The sequence below is a fragment of the Clarias gariepinus genome, chromosome 21, assembly GCF_024256425.1.
Source record: "Clarias gariepinus isolate MV-2021 ecotype Netherlands chromosome 21, CGAR_prim_01v2, whole genome shotgun sequence".
NCBI classification, from domain to species: Eukaryota; Metazoa; Chordata; class Actinopteri; order Siluriformes; family Clariidae; genus Clarias; species Clarias gariepinus.
The window spans coordinates 20248032-20268758 of record NC_071120.1 but is presented as its reverse complement, the minus strand read 5'-3'; the positions used below and the strand labels follow the sequence as shown (position 1 = coordinate 20268758).

General features: G+C 35.6%; 1 protein-coding gene across 1 annotated transcript in view; it reads left to right on the top strand.

Annotated features, from left to right (window-relative positions):
- antxr2a (ANTXR cell adhesion molecule 2a) overlaps nt 1-12117 on the top strand; it is a 46478-nt gene extending 34361 nt beyond the window's left edge. The window contains exon 17 of the mRNA XM_053481053.1: nt 9283-12117. Within this exon, the coding sequence (XP_053337028.1) occupies nt 9283-9321 (39 nt within the window). The 3' untranslated portion in view covers nt 9322-12117. The remainder of the gene's footprint in view (nt 1-9282) is intronic.
- The last annotated feature ends 8610 nt before the right edge of the window (nt 12118-20727 follow it).

The following is a 20727-nucleotide window of genomic DNA, read 5'->3' as shown; positions in this document are numbered from 1 at the left end:
CACTTGTGATTTGGATTAAAGAAGGGCAGTGTGCAGCGATTCATTTTTGTGGTCTGAAGGTGTACCTGAGAACACAGAACAACTCACAAGGGAGCGTAAACAGATGCATTCTGGACAGATACTTTAAGGAAGGTGAAAGCGCCTTAAAGAGAATCGTTACTGGTGATGAGACATGGAATCATCACTAGGAGTTTGGGAGTAAACAGCAGAGTATAGAACGGAAACATCCTCAATTGCCAACCAAGAAAAAGTTTAAAAGTCGACAATCAGCTGGAAAATTTATGCTTAAAGATTTATGGGATTCTTAAGAGCCAGTATTTGAACATTATCATGAAAAAAAGTTTTAACACTCAACAGTGCTTATTACAGTGAGAGGCTTATTGAAGAGCAAAAGCCTATAGTCCTGATCTTGCTCCATCTGACTTTCACCTGTTTGTTCCCTTGAAAGTGACCCTTCGAGGATGAAGATACACTGCTAGATGACTAGCTTATCTGATTCGTGTAACGACGAAGCAATGCATGTCTTAAAATGATTTTTAAAAGGCTCTGTCAAAAACCTTTACATTACTCATACTATATTTTTTTGCATAATATTTATACAGTACACATTTCTTTATTTTCAGAAGGCTTGTTACAGCTACAGTACCCTTCAAATAAAAAAGTGCCACTTTTTTAAACACTTTTTTTTTTATTTTGACACACTGTGTGATACATTATGATTGTTTCCACAATTAGTATTATGTACATGAACAAATGATTTTCTTGTTCATGAAATTAATTTAAATATAAATACCATAAAGGTCATTTTTGATGAAGGGAGATATTTTACTGTAGTGTAAGCTGAATATATATCCAACACAAAATCTACCCCTGATAATAAACAGATATTCTTACCTCTATCCAGTATAACTACACTGAAAATCCGTACGATGTTGTTCTGAGCCTAATATGTCAGGTGTTAAGACTAGCTGTACATTTGCCTTTACATTTAGGCTGCTCTGATAGGTCAAGGCATGGAACCTACATGGGCTGAGTGCCAAGGCCATTTCTGCCCACATTAGCCTCATCACAGGCTTTAATGTGTGCCACCCCATGGGAGGGCGGGCTTCCTGGCACATGTGCACCGACATGTCCAAATGGCAGGACTCTTGCACACACTCACCGCTGCTCCATCCTGACAGCTCCCTCCAATTATCGCTGCCCTTGTCACATGATTTGCTCTTCCCCTTTGCTGCGATCATATGCGACCTCTGACCACCACTGTGCTGGTGGATGGCAAGGCAAACTGGGACTTGTGCACCCACCCCCCAACCCACACACACACATATACATGCACATGCACTATTACACTAGAGATAAAGCACGGATGAGCCCATAGGCCTTTTTAAATGTTCATTTGCAGTGTCTTGATCTTTCTCAGAGGAAATCAGGAGAAGTAGGCAGACTGAGAGGACCGAAGCAGATGTGTTGATCCTGATACTGATACACTACGTGACTTGGTAGAATATCAGTACACTTTTGCCAGTTGGTAACTCTCCCGTAACAAATTTGTGGAAAGAAAATAAATCTTGCCTCAAAAAGACACATTTAAGATCGCCATTACTTTTATTTGTCGTATTTTATTCTTTAACAGTAAACTATTAAACTGGAACATGTTTGAACTTACTATAGATTTTTCCACTATACTAGTACTACACTGGTTTGAGTACAGTATTGTAGAAATGACTGTAGTTTACATATAATGGCTGTAAAATATGGTTGATATAACTTTCTGCAGGTGAGGTTAAAAAATAATTAAGTTTTTATTAAACTGGTTCCATATCCAGCAGTTTTTATCACCCTTGGACAAAAATTACCTCTAAGTAAACTTCACAGAAAAACTTTTTTCTCTTGTCCTACTTGGATTTATGTCATTCCTTGGATCTTGCATGACGCTAGCTTCCTTGGATCTTGGATCGCTTCTTTTATGGAAATTAGACGTACACAAGGGAAATTTGGTACGTCCCATACATACATTGGACCTAAGTAATGGAGTAGTGTGTGGGAACCTGTGGACATGCAGCTGAAGCTGACGCATGATTTGATTTCAATTGCCGTTTTAATAGTGTATAACGGTGTTAAGAATCAGGTCGTTATGTAGTCTTTTTTTTTTAACTAAATATTCAGACATTTGCTTCCTGTAAAGATTGATGACATCACAACCTTTTTCTAAAAATGTGTCTGCTTCTGCCAGGAGGTTAGGATTTATCCATATTTGGAATTTTGAAACAAATGATCACCAAAAAAACATACAAAAAACCTGTTAAGGGACCCAAAATCAATGATTTAGAAATATTCAAATTTTATTCCAGGAATACTGCAGGTATCTGTATGATTACCCGATATTAATACAGTACAACTAAATTAATTTAAAAATGTCAAATATCTCTTCTTCTTTTTTTTTAATCAGATCTAATTAATAATTTTCCCAATAGTATCCCTCATCATCATTATTTTATCACTTTAAATTCTTTATGCTTGAAGCACTACAGCAGTAGCCCCACTGGAGGATGGTATGGGGGCCTGGCTTGCACCGCAGCTATTTGGAATGACGCTTCCTCTGCGGCTCGGTCCCGCTCCCTCTGTTGGATTTCACTTGTCCATTAGTGCCATCTGTGCCCGGCTGTGCCGTCTGTGAGTGTCCGCACTCCGCCAAAACGACTGGCATTTTCTCTCAAACAACCAGGGGATGATGCCCAGAGCTGTTAGCTGGCAATGATGTACCCTTACCCTGACAACAGTATTCTGGGGAAAGAGGAAGGGTAGTGATTAGGAAACATCTGCAAGCATCTGTGATGTTGTCCGCGCAGTTTTTCGGGAAAAGGCTTTCTGTTATAATCTCTTCACTAGATGCTGGTGCTTTGAATGAGAAATGTTAGTTGCTCTTTAATTATTTTTGACATTAATGGAAAACGCATTAAAAACGCCATGTTTGCAAAGCACTGCTGACTGAAAGCTCTGTTATATAGTGTAACTTAAATGTACACAGGATCTCGTTAACATAGTGGAGCAGTGTAATGGTGTGCCAGATAAGCTTTGTGGTTATGGCATTTTGGGTGAGGTTAAAATTGATGTTAAAGGAAGCACCAGTCAACATCCTGCCACTCTGCCAGCCTGTGGTTTGAATCTAGATACCATTTGTTGCCTTTTAGTTTCAGCCATTATGCACACTTCTATGTACCTTACATTTACATTATATATATATATATATATATATATATATATATATATATATATATATATATGATAAAATTAAACAAAAAAAATGTCAAATCTGTCAAATAAAAGATTAATAGGACTGTCATTTTTCTTGCTGCTGCTCTCAAACATTTCTGGCAAATAGGTGCATCATTTTCGTTCTGTTTATCCAAATATTATCCCCCAAGCAATAACCACTGCAATGCAGATCTTGATTTTTAGTCAAAGGTCTGGTAAATTCCGTTTACTTATTTGATGCTATCTTAGCTTTAAGCTATTAAGTTTTATCAGGGTAGTTCTCAGTAATTAATAAATACTCTAGTAAACTACTTTGTGACTGAAGTGCAATAATTCATCACTAATATTAAATTACTGTACTGACAAAATGGTAACAAATATAATACAACTAATGAATTGACCTCCCCATAACTACTATGCTAACAAAATTATAATGACTACGAGTACTTACGAAATTCTGGATGCTATGGATTATTTTCCATTCAAGACACCATGTATTGATATTTAAGGCCTCTGTATAAAAGGACAAATCAATTACGTTGTTCTGCCCTAATGCAGCTCTGGAACATTCCTTTTAAATGGGCTCATATGTACGTATATATTTACGTCCCACCATCATTTCTGACAAGTGTTGAATGTCGATGTGAACTCAGAAAATCATCCAGACAACCGTTCGAATAATCAAACCATAAATACATCAAATGGAAAGATAGTTGGCCAATATCTTAACGCCACCGAGAGTTATTGTGTGTTTACCCTCAACTCTGCTTCTGTCATCATTGCGAATATGGACATGGTGATAAAATATATGCTAATGTTATGACTCTGGATGCTAGCATAACAGTTTTTTTTTATGATCAGCTCAAGATTAAAAAGCATCACTTCTCTTTGTGTCTCTGGTTTAGTGAGGAACTGGCTGGCCAGGGCTTGATTGCTGATCATATGTCTTAGAATTTCCTCTTGTTTGAAAGGGTTCTGGGATAAATAATATGTTAGAACGAGGTGCTAGTTTGTGTCCGTGTGAATTACAGTGCTGAGGCTGGTTTAATAGACTTCTTACTTTGGTTTGGTGTTTTGATAACACATATTACTAGTATGTAATGTACAGTGTAAATCAGTGCATGTTAGTTTTACATAAAGATTATCATAAAAAAAGAAAAAAAAACTATTGCTACATATACAAGTGCAGTACAGTTAAAATTATTTTCTTGTTTAAGGGCCTGACAGTGATAAGCATTTAACAGTACGGTTCCTTAAATACTGCTTAAGTACTTTGCTTATCAAGTGCTCCGGTAGTAATTTTTCAATAATAACGGATCACTGTAATAAAATACTATGTACATAACATTACACAAGGAACCACATTTTTTTCTGTTCCTGTTTTAAAAGATATTAGTCATACTGTAAGTCGGTGACATAAGTCTGTGACTTCAAACCAAAGTTGCATCAACGTTTAGGCTGAAATGTAAGTATTTAGAGACTGGTTAAACATAAATCAGTGCTCCAGTATTTGTTAATTTCTTTGGGAAAAAAAAAAAAAAAAAAAAAAAAAATATATATATATATAATCGGATCATATTTTATATATATATATATATAAGAATATATATATATATATATATATATATATATATATATATATATATATATAATGTGTATTTTTAGATTTAAAAAAATTGTTAATTGTTAGATATTGCTCAAGATTTTTGTACAGAACATATTTGCTGTGTAATTCCCACGTAACATCTATACAAAGCAAAATTCCATGTGGAATTAACACCCAGAGTGTTAAATTAACACCTACAGTGTTTAGAAAGGTCCAGTTTGACTCGCGCGAACTCCGAAAGTGTTAACTTAGTGCTCGGAATTTTTAACGTGTAGTCAAACTGTATTTCTGTATATCAGATCTGAATATTGCTGTGTGCAGTTTCAGTGTTAGATCCTCACTATACACATAACTTAACTCTGAAAACATATCATATCCTAAACATTGGTTCTTGATAGGCTTCATAGGCTTAGTTTGGCTGATATATCTTGCTGTACTCCATCATTATAGATTTATAGAGATTCTCAATCAAAAGATAATATTATATTTTTAATATTTGTTTTTTCTATTAGTTACATATTCCATATTTATTTTATTTATTTACACATAACATAAAAAGCACAATCTTTTACCCTGTGGTTGACTTTAAGTTATAGACACATTTAAACAAGGAAATATTTTACAAATTTTACAATAAGAGTTGGACACACCTTCTAATTTATTGTTTATATTTAGTGATTTATTTTCTGCATTCTAGAACAGTACTGAAATAACACATGGCATTAGATAATTAAGAAACAACAACAACCAAAACAGTCAGTTGGTATTTTATGGCATGAAGTTTAGATTCTTGCAAGAACAGTATTATCAAGTGCATTTGCGAAACCCATCAAGCACCAACTGGCTCTCATGAAGACCATCCCAGAAAAGCGAGACCAAAATGTACCCCTGCTGCAGAGGAGAAGTTCATTTAGAGATACCAGCCTCAGAAATTACCAATTAACAAACAATACTTCAGATTAGAGCTGTTATGAAGGATTTACAGAGCATGAGTAGCAGATACACCTCAGTATCAAGGAGATTATTTGGCCATTGTTTACCATTGTAGAAAGAATTGAAAAAAAAAAAAAAACAGGAAAGACCAGCGTTTTGACTTGTATTGCATTTTGAGCTGAGAGGTTACGGATATGCGAACGAGCCAAAGTTTAATTACAAAGATTTTGTCTGCACTTACTAAATCTCAGCCTCAAAGAGCAGGGAATTGCAAAACAGCTCCTCAGTGAGTTCTAACATCAAGGGAATCAAGCTGTTCCAGAGCATGGCTTTTGTAGAAGATGAGATGCAAACTTGCAGATGGACTGGTCCATTGGCCTGGTGCCTCAACACACGGCACAATCGGCACATGACATGCTCTCTGAAGCCTGACGCTATCAACACTGTGTGCTATGGAGTTGGCTCCAGGCATAAGAACATAGAACAGAGATGATGTCATGAAGTCAGAGTTTGGCCAATCTCTAAAGGTGTTACATATGTTTTTGGAATAGAGGGGGGGGGGGGTGTCTTTTGATGAGACTGATGCTTTTATTTAAGATGGATGGAAATCAATCTGTTCTTTGTAAGGTTTTAATAAGATGTCTTTGCTTAGAAAATGCTCTTTGCTTTTTTGCTTTGTTTTCTTGAGATGGATGAAGTTGGTTGCTGGATTGTAGTAGGACAGAAGAGATTTATTGGGATTTTGTTGAAGCTCTAATTGCAGAACAAAGCATAAATACAGCACAGTGATTCTGTCATGAAGTACAATTTGGTGTCCCAATGGTCTCCATATATAGGCGAAATGACCACGTTTTTAGTAAAGTGTAACTTTTACTTTACTGGTGTTATACAGCGTCCCAATAGAGCCATTACAATTATAATTTCAATATGTTCTTTTGTTAGTCAAAGGCATTTTTAAAGGCTATCTGGGAATATATATTTATATATTCACCAGATATATTTATATATGTAAACTGAGTGTGAAAAACGTCCTGTATATTGTATCATATAGTCATATAGTGGTCAAAAATTATCCCTATATATTTTTAATCATCCATTTCACAAACCCTGATCTGATTCCATGACCACTAACATCCATCTCTCTATCTTTTTATTTTCTTGGCATTGCCATGCTTGGGTCTTGCCCACCTAAGGCCACTGTGGCACAGAGTGCAGTAGGAAGTGCCAGACCTGTGCCTGCTGCTGTGTTGGAGCGGGTGGTACAGAGCGGGACTGACCGTATTGTACCCCACCTGGTCAGCTCTGCGGGCCGTTGTGTGCAGAGCAGGGCAGCTTTTCCGAGCTCCTCCGTCAAAGCTCTTTGAAATCCAGTGAACTTATCGGCACAGTCGGCCATGGCCAAAACAGCATCTGATGCGCCTTATTTGTTGACAGAACGAGATCTAGCACAGAGGGTCTGCCTCACACGGCTTACAGGAGAAGCCTTCCATGCGTGGAGAGTATATGGCACTGCCGGGTTTCGTCCAACGTGCATTAGCACTTGCAAAAGTAGGGCAAATGACGCCAATTTAAAGAGTTTATTCCTGATTCTGGCTGTGGAGTTGTTTTTTTAACACAAGATGAATAGCAGTGGTGATAGATTTCATGTAATGGAACAACAGAGTTAATGTAAAAAGTGTCAACTATTGCAGTTTTTTTTTTTATCTTTGTTTCTATATAATTATAATCTATAAAAAAAAAATTAATCAAAAACCCTAAACATATTTATAGGTATATACATTTTTGCATGGTATTTTAATTTAAAGAGAAAAAAAAAAGGTCCAAGGATCCAACCTATGGCAGATTGGCAGTCCTGGAATTTGAACCCCAGACTGTAATTCAAAGCTCTGAGACACCACGAGCAGCTCAGCTAATGTACACTTATTCAACCACTTCTACCACTAAATTAACTCGCACCAAAGCTTGCACTCAAATCAATGCAGTTTAGTTGCGCTTGTTGCCAAATCAGCAAGGATACTGGATTATGCGTAAGATGTACTATGTAAACTTTGACATTGCTTTCCTGGTGATACACAATAGTGTGCAAAAGTCTCGTTTTCTCACTCATTACCTCATAATTTAAATGTAAGAAAATTTAGCTTCAGTTATATTATGAAATCAAGTTATGTACAGTAGCTTCAATTAAAGAAATAGGAACAAATGTTTTACTGCGACAGGCTGCAGCGTGCTTAAAGATAACTTAAAAGTTCATTGTTTATGAAACAAGCTCAGCAGCAAGCTCATTTCCCCTCACATCTGTTCCAACCACTCAGCATTTAGCATCAGCAGTATACTAATCACCAGCCTGATCATCTGCCATCATCTGCACCTGATTTATACTGATATATACAGTACACTACCCAAATAGTTGTGGTCATATGGCCATTAACTAGCATTTAAAATTGATAAATATTGATAAAAATAAAGTAGATGTCTACAGTAGCATGACCAGTGAATAAGCTGCTTCAAAACTTAAGGCCTAAATCTGCTATTTGCTGGTTACTGAGGTTACAATCGGAGGTGGACTTTATTTGTTATAGAACATTTTATCACATCAAGAAAGAGCTGCGTGTAAAATTAATATACAGTATGTGTACTGTATAATACAGTGTCCTGAAGTCACAAAAAGAAGTGTGTGTGTGTGTGTATGTGTGTGTATACTGAATGTGTGTGTGTGTGTGTAAAGGAATAAGCTGTGCGAGAGCTCCCTCTTTTTGCCAGTTGTTTAAGTGTCTCCAGTGGTCTAAATCGTCCTCTAAAGCCAATAAACTACAGTATTTACTCTCTGGCAAGGAGGGACAGGGACACAGACATACCTTACACTAATGTATCTGTGTCTCTGCAGGAATCAGAGCAGAGACTGTGATTAAACCATTTTAGCACACTTTATATCTACAGTATATACTGTATCCTATGTACTGACTGAGTCAGTTGCTGTATTTTTATACTTTTTGTCTTTACTTTTAATGTTTTAATGTTGTGTTAAAAAAAAAAAAAACATTATTACATTTATATAATAATTAGTTTTTCTGGGTTTGTAGTGTTCTGTAAGAATATGCCTGATATTATATTTTATATGTTAATTATAATTCATGTTCACGTGTAAAGAAAAGTGATTATGGAGCAGAGTAATAAAATAAGTAAATAAATACATACATACATTATTTTATATAAAGTTGTAGCTTTTTATTGGTATTATATTTTCCTTTTTCCTTATTTCTTTCTTTAAAAGAAAAAAGGGAAAAAGCCCTGATTTTCACCAAAACCTGCAAATCACACAGATTCATTTAACTGGAACATTCAGATTTTCTCATAATTAATTAATCATGAAAATATTATAATCTGTTATTATTAATAAAATAAAAGAAAGTTCCTAGAATATGTTAAAAAAAAATCCATTGTGTTTAACTTTTTTATTAATTGTTTGTTTGTTTGTTTGTTTATTTCAGGGACGCTGTATGAATTTCAATCGTGTCCCTCATCACTAGACAGCCTCTCATCATCAAAACATGCATGGATCAAGGAAATATGAGAGCGGGAAAAGCGAAACAAAAGAAATTAATTCCAGGTTTTTTTCTTAGTGTTTGTTTGCTTGTTTGTTTTGAGACAGTATGCTTTGTCCATTAGCCATGTGTTACAGCTCGTATTAGGTTAAGGATCTTTAATTTGATCATATTGGCCATCTCATTACATCTGAGATGTTTCCTTTCATACGTGTTTTCTTTCCAAAAAGCTTAACTTGTGATTTTCCTAAGCTCAATTTTAGATAAATTAAATACAACAGTTGTGGGGGGGAGCAGATATGAAAAGTGATTTTCATACACACCAAGGGCATAACATATTCTGACCATATTGTGCCTTATGTGGGGACAAAAAATTTTTTTTAGAGGCTACTTTGGAGGGTGAAATAAAAAGAGGAGGTCTGTTTGCCGTTGGAGTCAATAATCCCAGTAGGCTTGGTGAGTGCAGAAAGTCCAGCGCCTCTTGGCAATGTCTCACCACAAAGCTTCTCCAGCATTGCCCAGTGCCTAGCGGGACCTCTGTGACTGCCGATCCTGTCATTTTAACACTGAGAAGTGCACACGCATGACAAACTGTAGACAGAACGCCCTAAGGTCCTGGACGCGCTAAGATTTTGCCCTTTCGTTTTTTGTGGAGACACCTTTCCATCATCGTGCACTCGGGAGCGGAGAGATCACCAGTGCATTATTTTACCACTAGACATAAAATGACCGGATGACCAAATCAGCTACTTTTGTGGGACTTTAAGAGCCTTGTGCGGTTTTTTTGCACTTTTTTGTTACTTGTACATTAATTATTAGGATTTATAAATGCACCTTCTTTTTAAGTTACAGATATTAATATACAGTAGTTATAGATGTTGTTCCACTGACCAACCAGCAGTAACCAACTTAATTAAATAATTGAAAGCATGAGCAAGCAGGATCTTTTTTATGCTTTTTGACACGGACTAACCCATTATTCTATCTGCATCAATTAGAATTAAAAGATCCATCATGCGAAGCCCAAAATGCAAATTTCAGAAGAACGAGTATTGTTCATTTCCAGATATCATCCTCATCACACACACATGCGCTAGCAATATATATTATTTGTACATTCGTCCAATGCGCTGTCATGACGCCGTTCAGGAAATGATGCCAGTATGGATAGAAATGCCATCGGGGAAAGAGGGCAGCAGCTGAGGGGAAAAAAAAGGCTCGAACGATCCAGTCACTTTGGATGCGCTACTTCAGATGCAGAATGGATATTCGAGTGGAAATCTGACAAAGCGCGCCAGCTTTGATGGGAAACTGTATAGACAATGACCAGTGGCTGGGTCAGTGGGATGTCTCGATGCAAGCAGGGAAGCTTATCAAATGACACTAAAAATAAGTTCAACAACCATCAAGTTTGAGGGGGGAACGGAAAAGGGGTGCACACGCTCCTATTCGGTGAGCAGGCGAGAGCTCGTAGACAGTAGGGGCATTGCCGAAGCACACCGCTCTAATTATTCCTTTGTTGTCTTTATTTGAAACGTAAAAGCCAAGATTTTCTCCTCAGGCTGCGAACCAAAAAAAATTAAAAAAAAAATCTTGAAATAAAAAAAAGAAAAGAAAGAAAGAAAAAAGAAAAGGTTTTTGCATATTTGGAATAAACTCATCCGTTTTGGCCATCATGAACAAAAATGTTTTTCCTTTTCTCATTTTGTCTTATGTCACAGATTCTTGAGCTGTTATTTATCCTAATTAGATATTTACACACTGCACTAACACAGCTTATTGTAATACTTTCTCAGCATACTAGTTAGCATCACAATTCAGTTTCGGTCTCTCCAGTGCACTATTGTGGAGAGTTTTTAAAAAAAAATTATTTGTATTATTTTTTTTAAATCATTTTATATTTATATGTTTTATAATCACATTGAGTCTGTGTTATTGTAAGTGTGCACAATAATGTACTTTCACAAGGAGTTGGGGCTTCACTTAGACTGAAATGCCAATTCCTGTTTTGCACCTTTTTTTACTAAATAAAAAAAAAAAATCCGTGTGTATGCTTTTCACTAAACAACACCATTAGCATGAAATTTTTTATTTATTTATTATTATTATTATTATTATTATTAGTGAATTGCAGAGCACATGGTAAAAGCAATATTAGAATAATAACAAACAGCAAATATGAAATATTTGAATTTAAATCATCAGTGAATTACAAATGCTGAAATTTACTAATTAACAAAAGGATGCACTATTCTGTTACCTTCTTTTACGTTTTTGATGAATTTAAATGTATGATAATGCTGTGATTTTAACCAGTGAATGTGTCATTTAATTGGCATAAAAAAAAATAAAAGGGGTATATTTTCAGGAATTATTTATTTACCAATATTTGTGTTATATTTACCAACCAAATTTCATGTAGGTCCATGCTCCAACCTTACATGAACTTCATTTATGTATTTTCTTATGTCCTTTTTGTTAATATTTAATATTGCTAATGTCACTCATGAATATTGAAAATGTGAACGATGGGTAAAAACATGTTCTTCAGGTGATGCCCCGCAGAGGGCATTATTTGTGTGTGTAAGTAGACCGATATAAGTTTATACATTTCAAGAGTATTTACAGATATAGTACTATGTTTCACGTTTGTTAAAACATCCTGTATTCGCAAAACCTTGCTATGCATTTTTAATGTAATCCATCTTCATGGAGCTTCGCTAACCATTTAATTTGCATTATTGTTCTGTCCATTTGTATGAAATAAATGTAGCTATATTTTGCCAAGTGGAACTGTGGTCACTCTGCATAAGCACCCAGATGGTATCACTGAACACTAACAGATTCATCAGCCACACACATAAGCAGATTAACGCTCAGCTGAGCATTTTGTGCAGCCTAAAACACGTTGCAGGAACATTCAAAGATTCAAACCCATATTTTCATATGCTTTCAACTCCGCTCACTTATGAATGCTTTATAGTGAAATATCTGATAAGAAAAACTTTTACATAGGATGTCCAAAGTACTCGATCATATCGACAGCTAGAACAGATACAACACACACTTAAGTTGCATCATTCTTTACATCTTAGATTATTCATTTAAAGCATTGATTACACCTTAAGAGATACATTTGTAAAACTGAACAATATTGCTTTATGTTTAATCCAGCTTTTTATAAACATTTAAAGGAGAAAAGGTGCTTTTCTTAAGGGAGAATTCATTTTTGTTTTTGTGAAATAATAATACGATGACTTAATAGATTCAACTGATTGCTAGATCCAGCTTAGGACATATTGCTATTTTATTTTACCATTGGCCAGTATATTTATTGATTGATTGATTGATTGATTGATTCTGTGTTGATGAGCACATCAGGCGATGAGTTCCATCGTTTCTATAGCAATGGTGGTTTTAATGATGGATTGTTGCCCGTCTGACACTCATCCTTCTTCCTTTCTCATCCAGGCTCTGGGAAGGGCGATGACAAGGTGATTTTATAATGGTTAAGAGCCTTGCTCAAGGACCGAACAGTGGCAACACGGTGGTCCTGGGGGTCAAACTTCTGACCCTGTGTTCAGCAACCCAGAGCCTCAACCGTCTGAGCCACCCTTACCGCAGTATAATAAATACTTGTTATATACAAGTGTTAAGTACTTTCCATATATAAAATTATATTAAATAATATGTATGTTCATATACAATTACAATATATTATTTAATATAATTTTTATATTACATTTATGAATTAATTAACATACAAATAAAATAAAATGTATACAATGGTAGCATGGTGCTGTAACTCCAGGGTCCACATATCGATCTTTGTTCGGGTTTCCCCCCTGAGTGTTTTACCTACCAACAAGCAATATGTACAGTAGATGAATTAGTTAAGCTGATTTGCCCATAGTGCTGACTAAAGATGAATCAGGTAGCAGAATGGTGTAGTGGTTAAGGATGGTGTGGTGGTTATCACTGTAGCCTTGCACAAAGCAGGGTCGGGGGTTTGAGCTCGCATGCTCTCCCAGTGCTTGTTTGGTTTCCTTCAGACATGCAAATTAGGCTTATTGGCATTTCCAAAATTGTGATGCATTGGGACCCCACCCAGGGTGTATCCTGCCTTAGGATAAGTGTTATAGAGAAAGCATAAGTGAGAAAAGATGAATGAAATGTAAATTCAATAAATTTATGTCTTTGAACTGATTTACCCATAATACCCCTCTATGAATATTTATGTTTTCACTAGATAACAATATTTCTTGATTCAGCCTGAGAATATTTTCCAACTTGATTCCTTTACCGCATCCATAGTCTCTACCCCGGTCTTTCTCTCACTTCAATACAACACTCTGTGTGTGATTATCACAGAACAACATTATTGGCATTTCCTCTACTGAAAAAATAACAGTACATTTTTATTGGATGTCTAAAAGCTGTTGCTCAGTACAACAATTAACATTTCGCGAAAACACATATCTGTAAAGGTCTCAGTAAAGGTATTTGTTAAACTTTAAATCTTTATTCTTTAAGCCTTAGGAATAACTGTCCAGAGGGGTTTTTAATAAATAAATAGGGATTTTCTTCAAACACGGTCCTCTCATGTCTCTCTCATTCCAAGACCTTTATTTTTACACAATATTGGCTGTAGGGTTGAATTCATCTAATATACTCGTAGTATACTTTATTACTTGCATGTTTCCTGCTCCAGTCTGAAGGACTTATCGTTCAGTCTTGCACTCCAGCTGAATCTTATATCATTACAATGCATGACTAACGCCATCTCACACCTCCCAAGGCCATAGCTGTCTGAAATGAGGCGTGATTGAAGTTTCACGAAGCTGCTTTTAGCAATAAAACAACTTTAGTGCAACAGCAGGTCAAAGCAGCCGATGCCTTGCCCATGCTGGGAAAGTAGTAAGAATTAGTAGGAGTGAACGGCTCATTATTATAGCGTTCACACCGTCTGATGATCCGCTCATGAGGCGGAAATGGTGAATTACGTGGTTTTAAATGAATAACTACATTCTTGCAGTTGCTTGATGAAGCAGTTTTATCTCCCCATTTTGAAAGCTGGAAAAGTTTAAATGATAAAATGTGTTGTAGAAAGCGATGCCCTGGACGAACACAGAACTTATAATGACTTAAGTATGGAAAATAATGTAAAAAAACAAACAAACGAGTATTTATTCAATGTTATGCAACTACAATGCAAACAAGAGACCATATGCTGATTCTATGGCAGTAATAAAATGAACCTGCACTTCCTGTGGTTGGTTTTAAGTTAGGCAGCTGTTTGCTCTTTAAGCCTCAGTTGTCACAGTTTTTTTTACAGAATCTTTGAGATCATATTACTAGATGATAACCTTCTATAATGTGGCTGTTCATTGGACTTCACGCTTCATTTCAAAGCAAATAAAACCTAATCTTATACCGTAAAATATTTAGTTTTTAGGATTAGGGATTATACAGGTGGAGGATTATACTTTTACTGCTTTCTTGCTTAGCAGTTTCAGTATTAAGGACATAATCAAAAGATTTTGGTGAGAAGCTCAACTGATGTGTTTGACTTAAATTTAATTTTTGTTTTAGACATTTACCTTTAATAATCACTTTATTCTGGTCAAGTTTGCAGTGAATCTGGAACTGATCCCAGAAACACTGGGCTTGAGTCTGGAATATACCCCAAATGGATAAGCTTGTTAGTAATTAGAATCATTTTCAACTTGATGAGAAAAAGAAATTCCTCAGCCATCTTTCTTACAGTGCAGGATTATTATACTCATGGGTTTTATATACACACATATGCAACTGTTTACCTAAAGTTTAAACAACTGAAACTTTTTTAATTATGAAATCTTGATTATGGACCAAATGTGATGTGAGTGTATTGAAACTTTGTTTTAAAACTTATTTTTTAATATATCTTATATCTAACTATTTGGGGGCAATAATTTTATTAATTTATATAAATATTCTGTGTGTATGCTGTATATGAATTAGTGAAATTATACACACTTTAAAAAATAAAAAGTTGTATAATTTTTAAATACAAAATGTATTGCTATAAATGACATTTTATATATATATATATATATATATATATATATATATATATATATATATATATATAAAATAACATCAATAATAATAAGAAGAAGAATATAAAAATATTATTATTATTATTATTATTATTATTATTATTATTATTATATAAACATCATACTATTTTTCTTCTCCTGAAGTTGATATTTTTTGACTGACTTTGTATATATATATATATATATATATATATATATATATATATATATATATATATATATTTTTTTTTTTTTTTATCTATTTATTTATTTTTTTAAATAATTTTTTTATATACAGATATATTATATTTTTAAGAAGAAATTTGTAATCATCTGGTGTTTGCTGTACTCTTGCTTCATGCAGGGTGCCAGTAATTCTATTGCTGTTTTATTAATTAACAACATTAACATATACTATTTTCACATAAAATTTTCAACAACATTACATTCGGTTTAACGTTTTATATATATATATATATATATATATATATATATATATATATATAGAGAGAGAGAGAGAGAGAGAGAGATATCTATCAACAAAACAGATTTTGTCATGATACCTGAATATTAAAATCACCTATCCTCGAAAACCAGTCTGCACCAAATGAAAAAAGCACAATATGTGTAGTGAACTACCAGCAGGCATGCACTGACTCACACTCCAACACACTCACCTCAGTGCTGGAGGGCCAGAGCTCCGTCTGTTAATGCTAAAAACCCAACACACGAGTGTCGGTTCACTGAAGGCCCCTGGATGAGAGTAAAAATATTGTGCAGGCAGCCTTTGGTTCCACTCAACCTGGCAGTGAAAATGACCGAGGAGCCTCGCAGCCAATCGAAAACGAGGAGCGTTTATTCGCCTCGAACACTGCACACAGAGTCACCTTGCTGCTGGTCAGGAAAGTTCATTTAATGAACATGGAGAGAGGAGATGGCTAGAGGTGATCACGTCCTGTCATCACATTTTAAAACCCTGCATTAAAAATGGTTCAAACAGCTTTAAAAATTTGTGAGCAGATGTTATGGAAATTTGTGCTAATGTTTGAAATTGCTTCTCATGTGCAACCTGTGTGAGGTGACATTTTGACCAGTCTTTGAGTAATCCCTGCTTGATGTGTGTGTGTGTGTGTGTTTGTGTTTTTATCCCCAGACTAAATTCAAACAGTTTATCAGCCCTGAATGAATACATTATACTGTTGCTCAATTATTGTTAACACATAAAAACATAACAATAAGTACAAATCAAATGTTATATAAAGGTGTGCCCTTTGCCCTGACTCCCCTGGGATAGACTCCCCTTTTGTGACCCTGTATGGGATAATGTGTAGAGAGAGTAAAACAACAGTGATAGCAATAACCAGGAGTCATACTGATCATGAATATAGCCACACTAATAAAAACATACAAAATCGATTATTAACATGAAACAGAATTACAGCAGGAGGCATTTAAAATAGAAATCTGTGGTCAGGGGTTGGGTACATTCTTTAACTTCATCAAAAAGTCATGTGTGACGTAATGTTCGCAGCACATACCATCTTTGCAGCAATCTAATACACATATTGGATCGTATTAAACCTTGGTGAGTCAGATCTACAAGAAGTCTATTCCCTTTGTATTAGATTCGTATCCACTCCCATCATCTCCCATAAGAAATACCATTACCATTGTAAAGATCCCTGGCAAATCTGATGGTTCCTATCTGTACCATGGTATTTTTGAAAGTACCATGGTGCTTATTTGGTGATAGAATACATACTCTGAAACAATTACTATACTATGTACTATAGTATGGTACTATGAAATATATAACAGAATACAGTCAAAAATATGTTATACATGTTATTGTACAGTCTGTTCTATACAATATCTGTACTAAGATTCCGTATTAGATACCTGATGAATGTGTTACCCAAATATGTACCATGGCATTCTATAAAGTATTGAGGCACAAACCATATTACTACCATGGTACCTACCCTGGTACTCTAAAGTATGGTGCCTACCATGATAATATAATTAAATTATAATATAATATAGGAAACTATAAGACATACCATAGTAAAATACATATGGTTGAGTAGATCTCTCTGGCCATATGGTTCTTTCATTAGTATGGTTATGAAATTAACTGGATTATGCTAACAAGCATACAGACGCTATGGTTATTCTATTCCTATCAAACAAAGTAGGGTCTCCCATGGTGCTGTCAGCTTATTCCCACAGCTCCCTCGGTCCCCCGGCTGACATATTGGGCGGCCATTCTCTCTCTACGTTCTTAAACAGTTTCCATCTGCCACGTTTCCCTGAGAATCTGGCAAGAGTCTCCACCTCAAGGTTCTTTAAAGGGTTTAAAGGGTCTCCACCTTGGAGTTTGTTATTTTATGAGCCAATGAATGATCACAAAATGAAACTGGTCTGCCTTTTTGGGTGGGAAAGGTGGGAAAACTGCATGCCTTGATGATAAGCTCACTGCCCCTTTCATTGATGGCCAGATGACTCAGGGCTGACCTTCTGGCTAATCCAATGATTTTTAGCCAAAAGGTGCTATTACCCAATTTTGCAGCCAATCCACTACCCTTGCAACAGCTTTGATCCTCATATGCATCACTGTCATGACATGTCTATGTATTGAACATTCCACCTCATTGGCAGATGAGGGTGGAGTTAAGAAGGAGTCTGGGAAAGGTGGGGAAATGAGCAAATTCACATGGCAAATCTGGCTCTCATTTGGATGTGCTTATTGAAAATGTTTTCCATTGTTTATCTACATCTTTCATTGAGCAGGGCTGACGCATGTACTGTATGTCGGTGATGGCAGATGTGAGCTGACTTGAACAGCACCAAGCAACTGGAAAGCAACTGTGACAGTGAAGCTGAACTGAACTAAAACAATTGAGCAGCCATAGACAAATCAAACTTCTTAGTAATCTCACCCTCTGTCCACTGTGTCCTTAAACTTCACAGTGTCACAAGCCCCAACTTCATGAGAAGCAATCCTTCGAAGAGTGCTCCTCCTTATGAGCACCATTTAGATGCCTACTGGTCCAAGAAACCTCTGCTACTGCTAACTGGGTATCATTGGGAACCTTCACCACCTTCATAATCTAGAAGGTTCACGTCACCCCACACAGTGATATCCAAACACCCTTCCAGTCCTTAGGTATATTAGGGCGTATGTTATGAAGAAGATTCTCTCTTGCTAAATCGAATGCTAATTGTTAAACACTGCTAAAGAAGGTTTGAATTGTCTGGATACCCTTTGTCATGAAGTGGGATCTACTCCATTTCTATTTTAGAACAACCAATTTCAAAATGTATTCATTCTTAAAATCACCTCTGTTTTGAGAAAGCAACACCATCACATATGTAAGCGTCTCTTTCTTTGTGTTTGTAAAGTCATGTTAAGGCAGATCACCCATCTCCAGATTGGTCCAGCTCAGGCTGTCTAGAGCGAACGCCAACTTTAATCCAACCTGGCCACGGGAGAGTGGGGCCAAGACAACATGCTTTACTTCCTCAGCTGCTCCAAGTTCTCAAGCAAACAGCCTTCCCACGCACCTCTTTCCTGTCGCTGGCATCATTGAACATTACGATATTTTCTCTGTGTTTGCTGATGGATGATGGGCCCTCATTGCTATGCGGGTGCCAGATGAATCATAAACCTATACCATATGCCATCGCAATTTGCTGATGGGCCCAAGCTGTTTTGGTGGATATAAAATCCAGCGATTATAAATACTTTATCCTTGGTGAATATAAAAAAAAGCACAAGGTGGGATGAGCCCAGCCTTTCATTTGGCTCCTAGCATGGGTCAGTAGGTGATGAAACAGATCAGCTTTCCAACATTTTCTGGGCTCAGGATGTGAAATCACATAAACAAGCTGAAACGGTAAATACCTGCACTAGATGCACATCTGGCACACAGATTTATTTTGACCTAGTTTGTTAATAATAAGGATTTTACCTTGACCTTCAATGCTGAATCTACAGCAACTCTGGTTAGTTATGCTAAAATCTGGATTTTTTCCCAATTGCAAAGGGTTATAACATAATTAACACTAAGCAAGGAATGAGCAGCTAACATATGGCCAGATGTTTGTATACATCTGACCACCACACCCACATGTAATTAAAACACACAACTGTATAGGATTTATGCTTCAAACCTTTTTAAGCATGACAATAACTCTGTGCACAAAGCAAGTTCCATGCAGACATGGTTTGCCGGGTTTGGAGTGAAAAAACTTAAGTCTACCTAGAAGAGTGGAGCTTTATTATAATCTGGAATTAAATGTTCAAAATGTACATTTGGATGTAATGGACAAGCATCCACAAATTTTAACAATATAAAGCAACTAATAAAGAGTACCAAAACAGAATAGATTATTAATTTAGATTTAATTTAGCATTTAAATGATTTCACTTAGGATCATTATAAATTAAGGAATTAAGGGGTTAAACAAAAATAAATTAATTTCAAACCAAAAAAGTTTGTTAATAAAAATGAGTTAAAATTTTGTTAAAAATACAGTTTTATTAGAAAACTATGAATGTAATTTTATCTCAATCTAAATCTGTAATTTAACTGAAAATATTTATCGCTATCTATCAGTTATGCACATTAAGCACCACATATGTATATTGTATTGTAAAACTAAATGTTTGTTTTGTCCATGTTTGGATTTCTTTCCGGTTCTTTATCAATAAAACCTTGTCAATAGGTGGGTTTAGCTAAAATAAATTGCCCTAGGTGTGTGTGAGTGTGCGTGCACATCATTTAGATAATGATTTATTATCTAAAATAAATCAATTTCTAATGGAGTAACCATAGATCATTTGCATATAATTTTCTAACATTTTTTGTGATTGGCATCTCACTAACTTGTGAAAAGATGTGAACATACTTTTACGAGCAAATGGACGCTCTGAGACTGTAGAGTGCCGTATGCCAATAAAAAGCAGAGCTCTAGTTCAGTCTGGACTGGCTTTCCCAAAAGCATTGTAAATTTAAGATCATCTTAATTGGGAGCGAGTGTGCTAGATGTGAGGCTCGTTCAACCATTTAACAATGATTACTGTACTATGATGCTTTTGGGGAATTTATCTCTCAGTGGTAGAGAATATTTCAATTAAGACATGCAAACATATCAGGACGCCATTTAAAATGTAGAAATAATGTTACGGCTACAAAATGTGTAATCTCAAACATTAAATCGCAATCAGCCAAGTTAAGCTGATTATATCTTTGTTTTGATAAAAAAAATAATTACAATTATGGATTAGCTTAATACCTGCCTGGATACA